General features: G+C 45.1%; 1 protein-coding gene across 2 annotated transcripts; it reads left to right on the top strand.

The window, feature by feature from the left end:
• The first annotated feature begins 258 nt into the window (after window positions 1–258).
• On the top strand, window positions 259–12,010 carry sike1 (suppressor of IKBKE 1). 2 transcript variants are annotated; one of them, XM_086011625.1, is made up of 6 exons: window positions 259–391; window positions 1,647–1,807; window positions 2,989–3,094; window positions 8,088–8,230; window positions 9,406–9,519; window positions 10,279–12,010. In XM_086011625.1, exons 2-6 carry the CDS (start codon window positions 1,649–1,651, stop codon window positions 10,369–10,371), a joined length of 615 nt encoding a protein of 204 aa, XP_085867751.1. In that variant the 5' UTR covers window positions 259–391; window positions 1,647–1,648; the 3' UTR covers window positions 10,372–12,010. The 2 variants fall into 2 exon arrangements, with proteins under 2 accessions (XP_085867751.1, XP_085867752.1); XM_086011626.1 differs by lacking the exon at window positions 259–391 and adding an exon at window positions 392–482.
• The last annotated feature ends 1,424 nt before the right edge of the window (window positions 12,011–13,434 follow it).

The following is a 13,434-nucleotide window of genomic DNA, read 5'->3' as shown; positions in this document are numbered from 1 at the left end:
TTCTGTGCTGTAACCATTCTATGATTCTGGGCTGCCTGACCTGCCGAGTGCTTTCCAGCATTTTCTGCTTTTATTCCTGCCTTGCATTGTTCTGTTTCAAATTAACAGGCAATTTGAATAAAGGAGCTTTGAATTCAGAGTGTAAACCCCAAGGTATTTCTTTGGCACGTAACTCAGCAGGCATGGTCCACAGGCTTGAAGACTTGGCAAACATTGAATGATTGGGTTGATATCAGGGAGCGCTAGGACCTGGGAGACACTCAGTGAGCCACCCCTCGCTCCGCCCCGCCCCGCCCTGAAAGATGACGCGCTCGGACCTGGGCGAGTGGGGCTGATGAGGAAGTGACGCATGTTGGTGTGGAGCAGGAAGTGGAACAATCTGCAGGGAGAGGTGAAGAACAAGTCAAGGGTTTGAAAAGTGTTGAATAAGTAGCAGGAAATCTTTCAGGGTGGGAGAGTGAGAGCTGCAGCCACGGCAGCAGGTACTGAGAGAGTTAAAGGCACAGCAGCTGGTTGTGGATGGGAAGTGAGAGGCGAGGAGTTTGTTTCTGAGCTGAAGCCAGGGCTGAGCTGGGAGATGGGTGGGATTGTGTTGTAGATGGTGAATAGCAAAATGCTGCTATTATTGTTTGTAACTGAGAGCAGTTCTTAATTCTGGCCCAAATGCAGACTTTGTTCACAAATGAAGGTGAATCACCTGCATCCTTTATATGCACATGCATTTTCAGTTTGCTAGTATATTATCAAACAGAATAAATTAAAGGTTTGTGACAATCAAAAACTTCTGCACCTTCTCCAGCAGATTTGGTTTTACCTCACACCCTCAGCACTTGACTGAGTCTTCACGCTTACAAAATTTTCCTCGGGTTAGAAGGTGTGCATGCGTTTCTCACTTTTTCCTATCACTAGTTTGGTGTACAGACACATGGTTTTCCTATTTTCTCTACAATGTTGACTGGTGAGGACAGTTTTCCCATTTTCATTCAGACTATCCCAATTTAAATCCACTTTGTCACCTGGGAATGCTTCTAGAAGAAGATGGTTGGTGATGTGGTGATAAAGACCATTTTACCCAGGCTCTCCTTTTTGTAAATGTAATGCCCAATGTGGAACTGAGCCATAGAGACCAGCAAGATTCTGGGTTCAGTTCCTGGTCTGTGTTGAGTTCTCTGATCTGAGCTGGAGTGACAGTAGGAGCATTGCTATTGCTTCCAACAGTCTTGGGTCAGAGATGGGGAACAATCAGTCAGAGTTCCCAATCCTAGTCACTATCAAGTGATTCCTGTTGTAGAGGGGGAAGGATACATGTTGACTGAGAATAGGGTCGGGCATAGCTATGATGCTCTCCTTGGATGGATAACCTGCTGACTATCACTGTTCAGACTCACTTATGAAGAATGAACCGTGATAGATTATGAAGAATTGGGTAATGATTTGGAACCCCCCGTTCCCATGGAACCTGATCCCAGCAAGGAATTGACTGCTTCAGGAGAGAAAAATGAAATGGGAAAAAAAAACTATTATTGCAAAACAAAAACTTCTAATGATGAGAGTGGGAAATAAAAGTCAGACTAGACCAGCAGATTCTCCAACCCAGCTCTCTGTCAATCTCAAACCCAACAGTTTATTCTATTTCTATTCCCTAGTGATGGCATGCACAATAGAGAAGGTGTTGGCTGATGCAAAGGCCTTGGTGGAGCGACTGAAGGATCACGACAATGCAGCCGAGTCTCTAATCGAACAGACCACCACACTCAACAAACGGGTGGAGAGTATGAAGGAAGTTGGGACAGGAATCCCAGACCAGGTAAGGCGAAGACCAGCTGCCAAATAAGTCTTGAACGCTTAACTTGTACTGTTCCTCCCATGGAGTGGATGCCCTGTTCCATGCATCTATGCTGCCATGTGCCAGTGCATCTTAGTCCATATAGCTTTCCCTGTGTGACAGTGTCCCTGTTCGTTTTGTCCTCATCTTTTCGTCCCTCCATGGCCTCGCCCCACTCTGTCTGCAATCTCTTCCACCATGTGCCCCTCCATTGCTCTGACTACAGTCTTTTGTGCATTTAAAAAAATTAATTCTTGGGTGTCGCTGGCAAGGCTGACATTTATTGCCCATCCTAGATGCCCTTGAGAAGGTGGCGGTGAGCCGCCGCCTTGAATTGCTGCAGTCCGTGTGGTGAAGGTACTCCCACAGTGCTATTGGGTATCACTTCCCCCTTTACCCCACTATTGGCAGCAGAGGCTTCAGCCACCTGGTTAAGTATGTATTTAATTGGTCTGCCATTTCTTTGTTCCCCATTATAAATTCAGCCACCTGCCTAAGAAGAACTCTCTGGAATTTCCTCCTCTCCCACTTCTTTAAAAACCTTCTTTAAAAAAATAATCTCTTTGACCAAGTTTTGGTCAGGTCTCCTTAATCTCGTCTTTTCCAGCTTGGTGTTCTTTTCCCAAACTCCTAATTGTGAAATGCCTTGTTTTTATATTGAATTCACACTAGTAGGTTGGTTACTACAGTCCCTTTCTGCAGTCCCCCCCCTCTGTTCAATTTGACACTCGCCAGTGTGGTATTTTTCATGGGACTTCCAGGATTCAGTCATTGAACAAGACCCTGTTGCTGACCATGTACTTCACAGCAGCAGTGGGGCCCTCTGGTGATCCAGATCATAGGGTTACACTGACACCATATACTAGTTCTGGAGCCCTTAAGAGCGGAGGGGCAGCCTGGGGGCGGGGAGCGGAGGCAGACAGGCACGGAGCTGCATGAACAAAATAGCTTTGTGCGAATTAAAACCTACTTGTTAATTACTCCATGTGTCTAATTAAAAGAACAAGCACCATCATATGAATGTGTGTTCTGTGATCCTGGACCTATTTCATTAGTGAAGTGGACAATAGCAGCAGCAGACCACTAGCTCAGCAAAGAATAGGGCAAAACGGCAAAGTTTGAACTGCGAATTGTGCTGTAATTTCACTCTGCTTTATTTTCAGAACCAGGAAGATTTTGCTGCGCTGAAGAAGCTGGCCAATCACAAACCTCACGCTGTCCTCTCTCAGGAGAACACACAGATCCGGGATCTGCAGCAGGAAAATAAAGGTTTTTCTTTCCTTACTAATTAAGACCTCTGGTCATCCAAAACTCGGCTGCCCATGTCCTAACTCTCACCAAGTCCCGTTCGCCCATCACCCCAGTGCTTGCTGACCTACATTGGCTCCCGGTTAAGCAACACCTCGATTTAAAAATTCTCATCACTGCAGGGAACATATAAACTGACTGTAAAAGCTTTTATAGATATGTGAAGAGAAAAAGATTGGTGAAGTCAAGCGTAGGTCCCTTGCAGTCAGAATCAGGGGAATTTATAATGGGGAACAAAGAAATGGCAGACCAATTAAATACATACTTTGGTTCTGTCTTCACAAAGGAGGACACAAATAACCTCCCAAAGATGTCAGGGAACATAGGGTCTAATGAAAGGGAGGAACTGATAGAAATCAGTATTTGTAGGGAAATGGTGTTAGGGAAATTGATGGGATTGAGGGCCAATAAATCCCCAGGGCCTGATAATCTACATCCTAGGGTACTTAAGGAAGTGGCCCTAGAAATAGTAGATGCATTACAGGTCATCTTCCAAAATTCGATAGACTCTGGAACAGTACCCATGGATTGGCAGGTAGCGAATGTTACCCCACTGTTCAAAAAGGGTGGTAGAGAGAAAACAGGGAATTACAGACCGGTAAGCCTGACATCGGTAGTGGGGAAAATGCTAGAGTCCATTATAAAGGATGTAATAGCAGAGCACTTGGAAAAAAAGTGACCGGATCGGACAAGTCAACATGGATTTACAAAAGGTAAATCGTGCTTGACTAATCTACTGGAATTTTTTGAGGATGTAACTGGTAAAATAGATAAGGGAGAACCAGTGGTGTATTTGGATTTTCAAAAGGCTTTCGATAAGGTCCCGCATAAGAGATTAGCGTGTAAAATTAAGGCACGTGGGATTGGGGGCAAGGTATTGACTTGGATAGAGAACTGGTTGGCAGACTGAAAGCAAAGAGTTGGAATAAACGGGTCTTTTTCCGAGTGGCAGGCAGTGACTAGTGGGGTACCGCAGGGATCGGTCCTTGGACCCCAGCTATTCACAATATATATTAATGATCTGGACGAGGGAACTAGATGTAATATCTCCAAGTTTGCAGACGACACAAAGCTGGGTGGGCGTGTGTGCTGTGAGGAGGATGCCGAGAAACTCCAGTATGATTTGGACAGGTTGGGTGATTGGGCAGAAGCATGGCAGATGCAATATAACGTGGATAAATGTGAGGTTATCCACTTTGGTGTCAAAAACAGGAAGGCAGATTATTATCTGAATGGCAATAGATTGGGAGAAGGGGAAGTGCAATGAGACCTGGGTGTCCTTGTGCACCAGTCGCTGAAAGTAAGCATGCAGGTGCAGCAGGCGGTTAAGAAGGCAAATGGTATGTTGGCCTTCGTAGCGAAAGGGTTTGAGTACAGGAACAAGGATGTCTTGCTGCAGTTGTATAGGGCCTTGGTGAGACCACATCTTGAGTATTGTGTGCAGTTTTGGTCGCATTATCTGAGGAAGAATGTTCTTGCCATGGAAGGAGTGCAGCGAAGAATCACCAGGCTGATACCTGGGATGGCAGGAATGACGTATGAGGAGAGATTGGGTTGATTGGGCTTGTACTCGCTGGAGTTTAGAAGAATGAGAGGGGATCTCATCGAAACTTATAAAATTCTAACAGGACTAGACAGACTAGATGCTGGAAGGATGTTCCCGATGGTTGGGGAGTCCAGAACCAGGGGTCACAGTCCAAGGATAAGGGGTAAGCCATTTAGGACAGAGATGAGGAGGAATTTCTTCACCCAGAGAGTGGTGAACCTGTGGAATTCTCTGCCAAAGAAGGCAGTAGAGGCCAATTCATTAAATATATTCAAGAAGGAGTTGGATATATTTCTTAAGGCTAAAGGGATCAAGGGATATGGAGAGAAGGCAGGAACAGGGTACTGAATTTGGATGATCAGCCATGATCGCATTGAATGGCGGAGCAGGCTCGAGGGGCCAAATGGCCTACTCCTGCTCCTATCTTCTATGTTTCACATACCTCCATGGCCTCACCCCTCCCTATCTCTGTAATCTCCTGCAGCCCCACAGATATCTGCGCTCCTCTAATTCTGCTCTCTTGACCATCCCTGATTATAATTGCTCCACCATTGGTGGCCGTGCCTTCTGTTGCCTAGGCCCTAAGCTCTGGAATTCCCTCCCTAAACCTCTCCGCCTCGCTACCTCTCTTTTCTCCTTTAAGACGCTCCTTAAAACCTACCTCTTTGACCAAGCCTTTGGTCACCTGCCCTAATTTCTCCTTATGTGGCTCAGTGTCAAATTATTTTGTCTTATAATACTCCTGTGCAGCGCCTTGGGATGTTTTACTACATTAAAGGTGCTGTATAAAAGAAGTTGTTGTTGTACGATGCCTGCATATGGTGAACCAGTGGCTGGTTGTTCAGTCCAGACACAATCGAAATCTGATATTGACGGGAATTTTTGGTATATCTCATGCTTATCAAAGCTGGAGAATTTCATGCTGGGAAAATTCAATGTATTTTTTCCTTGTCTTCAGTGATCACATCAAGCCCTTAAAGATCCAGTAAGGGACTTGCCTGGTTTCGAGCTCCCTCTACACTAACCAAACAAGCCCGAGCGTAGAGGAGCATTCCTGACTGCACCAGTATATCTTTACTATTTCTTCCGCCATTCCTCCTTAACCAAGAGTTTTATATATGGTTATTCAGATCTCTCGGGAGATTAAATGGGCAGTGTCCATGAGAGCAATTTCACACAGTCTGTGGAAAGAATAGACTCTGAGCTGCTAACATCATGTCATTCCTGCTATTTTATAGCATGAGTGGGATTGTCCAATTGATGCCAAATCATTCCCAATTTATGATCTGTTTCTTGGTGTGTGGCAGCTGAGGAGAGGCAGCCTGAAAAACCCTCTTTGCAAGAGAATGAAAGAAAAAAACACTTTATTCCCTTTGTCTAGGCTGGAATTAAACCCCGATCCCCAGCACTCTGAAATGAGCCTTGCTTATTTCTGGAAGTTTGAAAATGTCCAGCTGCCAAATAAATTTGCGTAGACATTTAACAAGGAGTGTGAGTCATCACAGAACTTCTTTACATCGTTAAGAGTGCATCAAACAGCCCAATTGGTACATTCACTGAGCATGTCTACCTTTTGAATGTCCTTGTCACTCATTTCTATGGAAGGCTGTCCTATCCAAAGATACATGGGAACGTTCGTGTACTGTATAATTTTGTGCTGCACACTCTCCATTCTCACTTCTACTCATTTGCATGGCTGGCGTCTGGTTACTGTAACTACCATATTCTGCTTTTTAATCTTCAATAGTTGGTTTGAAAAGATTTTTTGTTAAAGTAGATGATTTTCTGTAGACGGGTAGAAGCATTACATGATGTAGTCCTGAGCATTAGGGACCAGGAGGGTCCCAGCTTCAAACTGTCGCAGGTCTGTGCGGTGTTAGCTAATCTCGGCCAGGGTGGCAGTAATGGCATCACAGTTGTCTTCATTCCCCCCGCCCCGAGCCAAGGAGAGGAAAGTCAGCCAGGGTTCCCACTCCTGGGTCACCGGTCTTCATTCCCCCCGCCCCGAGCCAAGGAGAGGAAAGTCAGCCAGGGTTCCCACTCCTGGGTCACCGGTCTTCATTCCCCCCGCCCTGCGCCAAGGAGAGGAAAGTCAGCCAGGGTTCCCACTCCTGGGTCACTGGTTAGTGCTCCTTTCTGGAAGGTGCAGATATGTGGGTGAAGGAAGGATTAGGCTTGGCTGTGATGGTCCCTGTGGTTAAATAGCCTGCTGACACTTGCCACCACAGGTCTGGTATGTTGACTGATCTCCATTGGGGTAGCGGTGATTCAATTTGCCTCTACCCAGGGCTTGAGGGGAAAGCAAGCAGTGCTTCCTGCTCCCGATCACAATCCAGTAACTCCTGGTGAAAATTGTGGGCAGAGGATCACTGTCTAGACTCTAGCATGAAGAATTGATACTTTTGGATGAGTTATCAGAACCTGTAAAACCGCCCCAGCAGGAGTCGAGGCTTTGAGTGGAGGGGGGAAAGGGCAGAAAATTAGCAGGAAAACTTATTTTTTTAAACTGTCTGAAAGGATGAAGATTGTGCAGTAACCCAACTGGCTTTTGTAGGAATGGGTTTATCATTGGGAACTCACTAGATAAGCGAGACATTCACCTGAGTAATCATAAATGTGAAATAGACTGAAGGCAATTAGTATTGATCCATTTAGATGCAAGTTACAGGAAACTTTTGTTTAACCGGAGGTTAAATGTCCGGAAAGCTCTATCCACCGGCAAAATTCAGGAGTCGGTGCAGATAAGTTTTTTTTACTTTTCGTCACTTTTTTCTCCAGTCAGGCTCTGCAAGCGTCTAGCTGAAGCTGTTGCTTAGCTACAGAGACACTTGCAAGCTGCGCTGACTGTTTTGAAGCTAGCAACAGGGTTTGTTGCTTCAGACGGAGCTCAGAAGCTCCGTATGTTTTAACATTGGCGCTGGTTTCTACGGCAGTTTTGATGGGACGGCACCAGCTCGGTCCCGTCAGTGCTGGATACCAGAAAGTTTCCTGTAGATAGAGTTTTTTCTGAAGATAACATTTTGGGATAGAGTATGAGTAGTTTGAGCCATGACTCGAGTGTAGCATGCTTGAGAGAAACAGGTGACTTTGGACCTATGATTTCCAAAGCTCTCCGCCACTGGGGTTTTCCTCACACCATATCAGGGTCTGTTGTAGACTAATTAATAGCAATTGATTACTATAATTAGTCAACAACTCCATTATCGTTGTATCATGCGACTACCAGGATGGTAGAAGGCAAACTAGATGCTTCCTGTTTCATCCAGTGCTGTATGGTAATACAGGACGTAGGACTTCATTTTCTTAAGAATACAGCAAGGATTATCTTGAGCATTTTTATTACCTGTATGGTCTGAGACTAGTGTGGTTGTCTCTTAACTTGCTGGTGGCTTGTCTTGTTTCTGTCAGAGTTGTGGCTTTCCCTGGAGGAGCACCGCTATGCCTTAGAACTCATCATGAGTAAATACAGGAAGCAGATGTTACGACTTCTAGCATCAAAGAAGAAGCTGGATAGCACACCGATTACCAATTTACACCAGGAGCATTCCCAGGTAATAAGCTGCATTCCCAAATGTATTCCAATTTACAGGCAATTTACTCCCAAATTGATCCCAGTTTAAACCAGGAGAATTCTTCTTTTAAGAGGTTGGACTTGCAAATTTGTCTCAGTTTACACTTAAAGTGAGAGGTAAGTAACTTTGGAAAAGGTTGCGGCAAAGGTCCTTAACCACGCTGGCCCTCCTTACCGTCCCTGTTACATAATGTTCTGTGCTCTGCATTGTTTGGGGTTAGGGGGCAATTTATATAAGCAGTGTAAATGATGTCTCTTGTAGGGTTCCGGCAGTGTTACGCTGCATTAAGTTTGACCTTAAATGTTATGTTTTCAAGCACTGAGATTTTATGGCATATTTCTGCTTTGTGTAATCTAAACTTGCGTTTGTAAAGAAAGCTACTGTAGATATTGTATGCTGAAGTTTTGTTTAACTAGGCTCTTTGTAGTGTATGGTTGATTCACCACTCTAGATTATTTCAAAGAACTGAGTGCCAGTTTGAACTTCCTGTAATCACAATTGAAGGATGTGCCGTGAAGTCTTCATAAAATGTTAAATTGGGGATCTCCTGGGTTGCCGTACAACACTGTTGTTAACGAGCTATTTGACTGGCGGATTACAAATGAGAGTCTGAACATGTTCTCGCCCAGTGTCCACAAGTACACACTTTGTAACGGGATTGGTGAGAATTGGGAGTACAGTCTGATTTTCTCCCCCCGCCCCCGCCCTCGCCCTCCCCACTCTGAGCTCAAGGTCTCTCGGGCCCAAAGCATCCAACCACAGTCCTCATTGAGAGTGGTGTGGAGATGCCGGAGTTGGACTGGGGTGGACAAATGTAAGAAGTCACACAACACCAGGTTATAGTCCAACAGCTTTATTTGAAATCACAAGCTTTCGGAGCGCTGCTCCTTCGCCAGCCACTTCACCTGACGAAGGAGCAGCGCTCCGAAAGCTTGTGATTTCAAATAAAGCTGTTGGACTATAACCTGGTGTTGTGTGACTTCTTGCACTCATTGAGAGTTGCAGTCTTTCAGCTGGCTCTTTCAAAGACCTATCCTTTTGGGTTCAGATGTTCCAGGGCTGACCATCATTGTTCATTGTGTAGACCCAGATTCTGCTCATTGCTGGGTCCAGTGGACCTGGATGATCCTTGTTGCTTATTCTTGTACTTCCAGGAGCTGCAAACCCAGGTGGAACAGATCTGTGACATGGCCACAGTAATGAGGAAAGCCGTTCAAGTGGATGATCAAGAATACTGTCAAATTCAAGAGAAAATAGCCCAGCTGGAGGTAGGAGTTTTGAGTGGGTGCCGCAGTATTTCACATAGCCACTGAAACATAGACGATAGGAGCAGGAGTAGGCCATTCGGCCCCTCGAGCCTGTTCCACCATTTAATGAGATCATGGCTGATCAAAATAGGTTTTACAGATGTTGATGTATCGTGTCAGTACAGGTGCTGTGCTGACACAATACATCAACATCTGTAAAACCTATTTGCTGTCAGTATATCCTCGGTTTCCATTTCATTGTCCTTCACTGATCATTTACTGGGTTCCAGTAACCTGCTGGTTGACTTCTTGCACAGTAAGTGTTGGGTTTCAGTCCTGGGGTGGCCCTGGAGGTGGTGGTGGATGATTTACCAGGTGGGAAAAAGAAACAGTGGGGAGGGGGGAGAAAATCAGACCACATCAAGTGCTACTGGGCCTCACTTTCCTCTGCCAAAACCACCCACTATTCCCGAACCATCCTGGAGAACAAAGATAACCCCCGGATTCTTTTATCCACTGCATCTCCATCTGTGGAGGATGCGGTTTGGCTATAATGCCACTGTTGTTGAATACCTGCCAACTCACTATCTAGGGCTGACACTTCGCCATATTGGAACGTCGTTGACACCTACAGATCAGTGAGAGTCGCACCTTCAGAAGCGACAGGGAGGAGAAAGAAGGGGAAGGACATAAGCAAGATCTGAAAATGGATTGTTCATTAACATGTCTTAAACTGCACCGTCTCATGGCGTTTATTTTTTTTTTCATTTTGTTTTCAAGCTTGAAAATAAAGAATTACGGGAGCTTGTGTCATTCAGTAAGGAACTATCGCTTCAAGAGACTGTTGACCAGCCTCCTCACTCTGGAAAGTAACTGCTTGCTGTGCTGGACAATCCCCAAATCAGGTTCCTGCCCTGCCTCGCAACCACTCGAACAATGCCTCCAATTCACAGCTGGCTGTGTTACTACAGATATTACTGAGGCTGGAACAAAGGTCAAAGTTTCAACTAGAAACAAGTGCAACTCCATGTTAAATTTGAATAGAGTTCTTGTTAAGGTGCTTTCATTGGCTTTGGGGAAATATTAGCGAAGCATAAAAGGTTTGAATTTTACAGGTGTCCTTTCCCCACTACAACCCCCTCTCAAAAACACATTTCCTTTTTCACACATTGGCATTTATGCCCCACCATGACTGTCGCTCGTCTCCACGCAATCTGTTTCTGGTAAGAAGACATGTTGAACTGGGCCTGTGGATCTCTTCCCACCCTGGACACTGCTCCATAATCCACCAAGCAGCTCCGACTTGGCAAGTCCAGTTCTGCCTCTCGAGAAAGAACGCCTCATGACCTTTAGTACACTGCGCAATGAGCCAATTGAGAAACAAAAAGAAAACTCGCCTGTGGCTCGGCAGCTCTGACTTTCAAACTTCTGACTTGAGTGTGATGAAAGGAAAGCCATGGAGAACCTAATGGGGGAATGACGAGGGAGAAATCTTGATCTGCATGTATATATTTTTTTTAAGTGGTTGGAATTTCCCTCGGTCCAGCTCTAGAGACCAGAAAGCCCCGAGCTTAATCCTTGCTCAGTTACTTGATCTCTGCCAAGGCCGCATTACTCGTGTTCCAGCCTAAAAGGAAAAAAAAATCCGCCAGGAATCTTGTTCCAGATTCCTTGACTCCTGCAGGAAAGTATGTGTGCTGACCTCGGGTGAGGATAGATCGGACTTGGCTGTGATGCCCCACACCGTGCAATAGCCCACTGTCCCAGGCTTGCACAGGATGAATGGCCACCTGGATAAGGCACTGAAGGACTGCTGGTGCTGTTAACATCTCACTCTAACATGGGGTAGCACCTTCAGAAGAGATGGGGGTGGGAAAAACTGAGGGGAACAAATACTCAACAGACTTGTGCTTGTGTTGTCCTCTTTCAGCCCGAGTATGGTTACGATGGAGACTCGAGTGGATCTGAACTGTAAAGGCTCTATCCCTGCTCTCCGCCGGCTAATCACTTAGAATTTACATAGGATTTACAGGACATTCGGCCCAACTGGACATTCGGCCCAACTGGTGTTTCTGCTCCACACGAGCCAATCCTGCTGCTTTATTTTGTTTTCCTTGTTTTCTTTCCTACCCTTCCTCCCCCACTTGTACAGGTGTGTGATTGTGGCCAGAAGGATCACATCATTAAATTCTGAACATTTCTTATTATGCACTGATAAAAAATATTTTGGAAAATGTTGCTGTTGATGAAAATGTAGATGGTTAGTACAAGAATATTTTATCCAGATTGAAATGGGAGAGTCTGCTGGGGCAATTGGAGGCAGCTTTGCCTGTCCTGCACATTTCTGTACATTGATAGCCAGCCTGGGGTTTGAGTAATGGACGCTCTGCGCATGTTGCATCTCAATATTTAGAAGACTGTGGAACTAACGTTGGATCCCTTTCACTTGCTCAGCCAAGGCCTACAGTTTGTAAATGCCCAAATAAATTTTCTTAATGTATTTTTTAACAAATGTTTCAAGATACAGAACCAGTTTATTTGAGTGTTTGTACCAGATGTTGTCTACAGAATCACAAATGTACAAGTAAGTCACAGAAAATGGTCAGAAAGGACTGGTTTAAAAACCCACAACACAAAACTATCACTCTTATTTCGATTAAAACTATATTTAGAACTGTTATCAGTGGAGAGTTGTAAGCGTGAAAGGACCCATAACTCCAGTGATGAAGGTCCAATTGAGTTTTTTTTTGCAACATGTTTTTCTGTGTCTTACAACCCACTGGTTCAGTCCTGGCCTCTTGCACTCCCCAGTTTTAAGCACTGCATCATTGTCCGTGCCTTCAGCTGCCTAGGCCCTAAGCTCTGGAATTCCTACCCGAAACTTCTCTCTCTCTCTCTCTCTTTTAAGATGCTCATTAAAACCTATCTCTTGGGCCAAGCTTTTGGTCATCTGTCCTGATATCTCCTTGAGAGACTCGGTGTTGAATTATTTTTGATAACGCTCTTGTGAAGTGCCTTGAGATGTTAAAAGTGCTATATAAATGCAAGTTGTTGTTGTTGTTTGTCACCCTGCCATTGATTGAAATGCATCTTGTTAGTACAGAGGAAAATGTCCTAATGACCATAGACTTGCTGCTGAGGAACTGGATGGTTCTGTGCATTAATATGTTTTTATATTGTTGCTTCTTAGGGCAGCATCTGAGGATTTTTAAAAACTCACCTCTTAAAACCTCATTTTGAATGTAGCCCCGACTGATGGGTGTCTTCCTTCTGCCAACCATAATGGTCCAAAGTGAAATGACTGGCGACTGGCCCAGGTCCTAATGGGTTTGCACCCACACCTGGAATTCAGTACAAATGAACACTCTCGGTACATGAGCATAGCTGGTGTCGGGATGGAAATGTAACATGATTGGGATTCAGACATCATGTATGGTCAATTTCGAGGGAGCTGTCTGGGATTATACCAGATCTGCATGATGCTGACACAGGGGAAAAAAATAGCGTTTGTTCCCTTAAGTGATCCAGACATCCTTTTATAGCGGAGCAAAAAGGTTCACCCCAAACAAAACCAGTCAATTAAAGATTTGTTATCCGACTCCCCCGATGCTCAGTGAACTTATTCAGTGAGTATTTAAACCGTCCAGATCGGGAATGTTGCAGGGTTTATCCTGGTCTTTGTTGCATTAGCTGTAGAGCTGTTACAACTAGGGTCAGTGTAATTTGTGTTCCAGAGGGGAAAACCAGCCAAGATTACCACACTCGATTGCTATCCAGTGACCCCTGCTGGAATGTGGATGTATGTGCATGTGGGATGAGGACATGACCCCTCCCCCCCCCACAATTGAAAAGACTGTCAAGGCTCAGACATGATTAATGGGCAGCTGGATGTGATGTGGGAGTGGGTGCTTCTGGAACAGGACTGCACCCTGGAGT

This window comes from Somniosus microcephalus, chromosome 18 (genome assembly GCF_052327205.1).
Source record: "Somniosus microcephalus isolate GS21.2 chromosome 18, FLI_Smic_1.0, whole genome shotgun sequence".
NCBI classification, from domain to species: Eukaryota; Metazoa; Chordata; class Chondrichthyes; order Squaliformes; family Somniosidae; genus Somniosus; species Somniosus microcephalus.
The sequence above is the reverse complement of the archived record's forward strand: the minus strand, read 5'-3'. Positions and strand labels throughout refer to the sequence as shown.

What these genes read in the sequence shown, in the direction of transcription:
- sike1 (XM_086011625.1), top strand. Translation starts at nt 1,649, where the DNA reads ATGGCATGCACAATAGAGAAGGTGTTGGCTGATGCAAAGGCCTTGGTG. An exon ending in TCTGCAGCAGGAAAATAAAG is followed by an intron (nt 3,095 to 8,087) that starts GTTTTTCTTTCC and finishes TGTTTCTGTCAG; the next exon opens with AGTTGTGGCTTTCCCTGGAG. An exon ending in AGAAAATAGCCCAGCTGGAG is followed by an intron (nt 9,520 to 10,278) that starts GTAGGAGTTTTG and finishes TTTGTTTTCAAG; the next exon opens with CTTGAAAATAAAGAATTACG.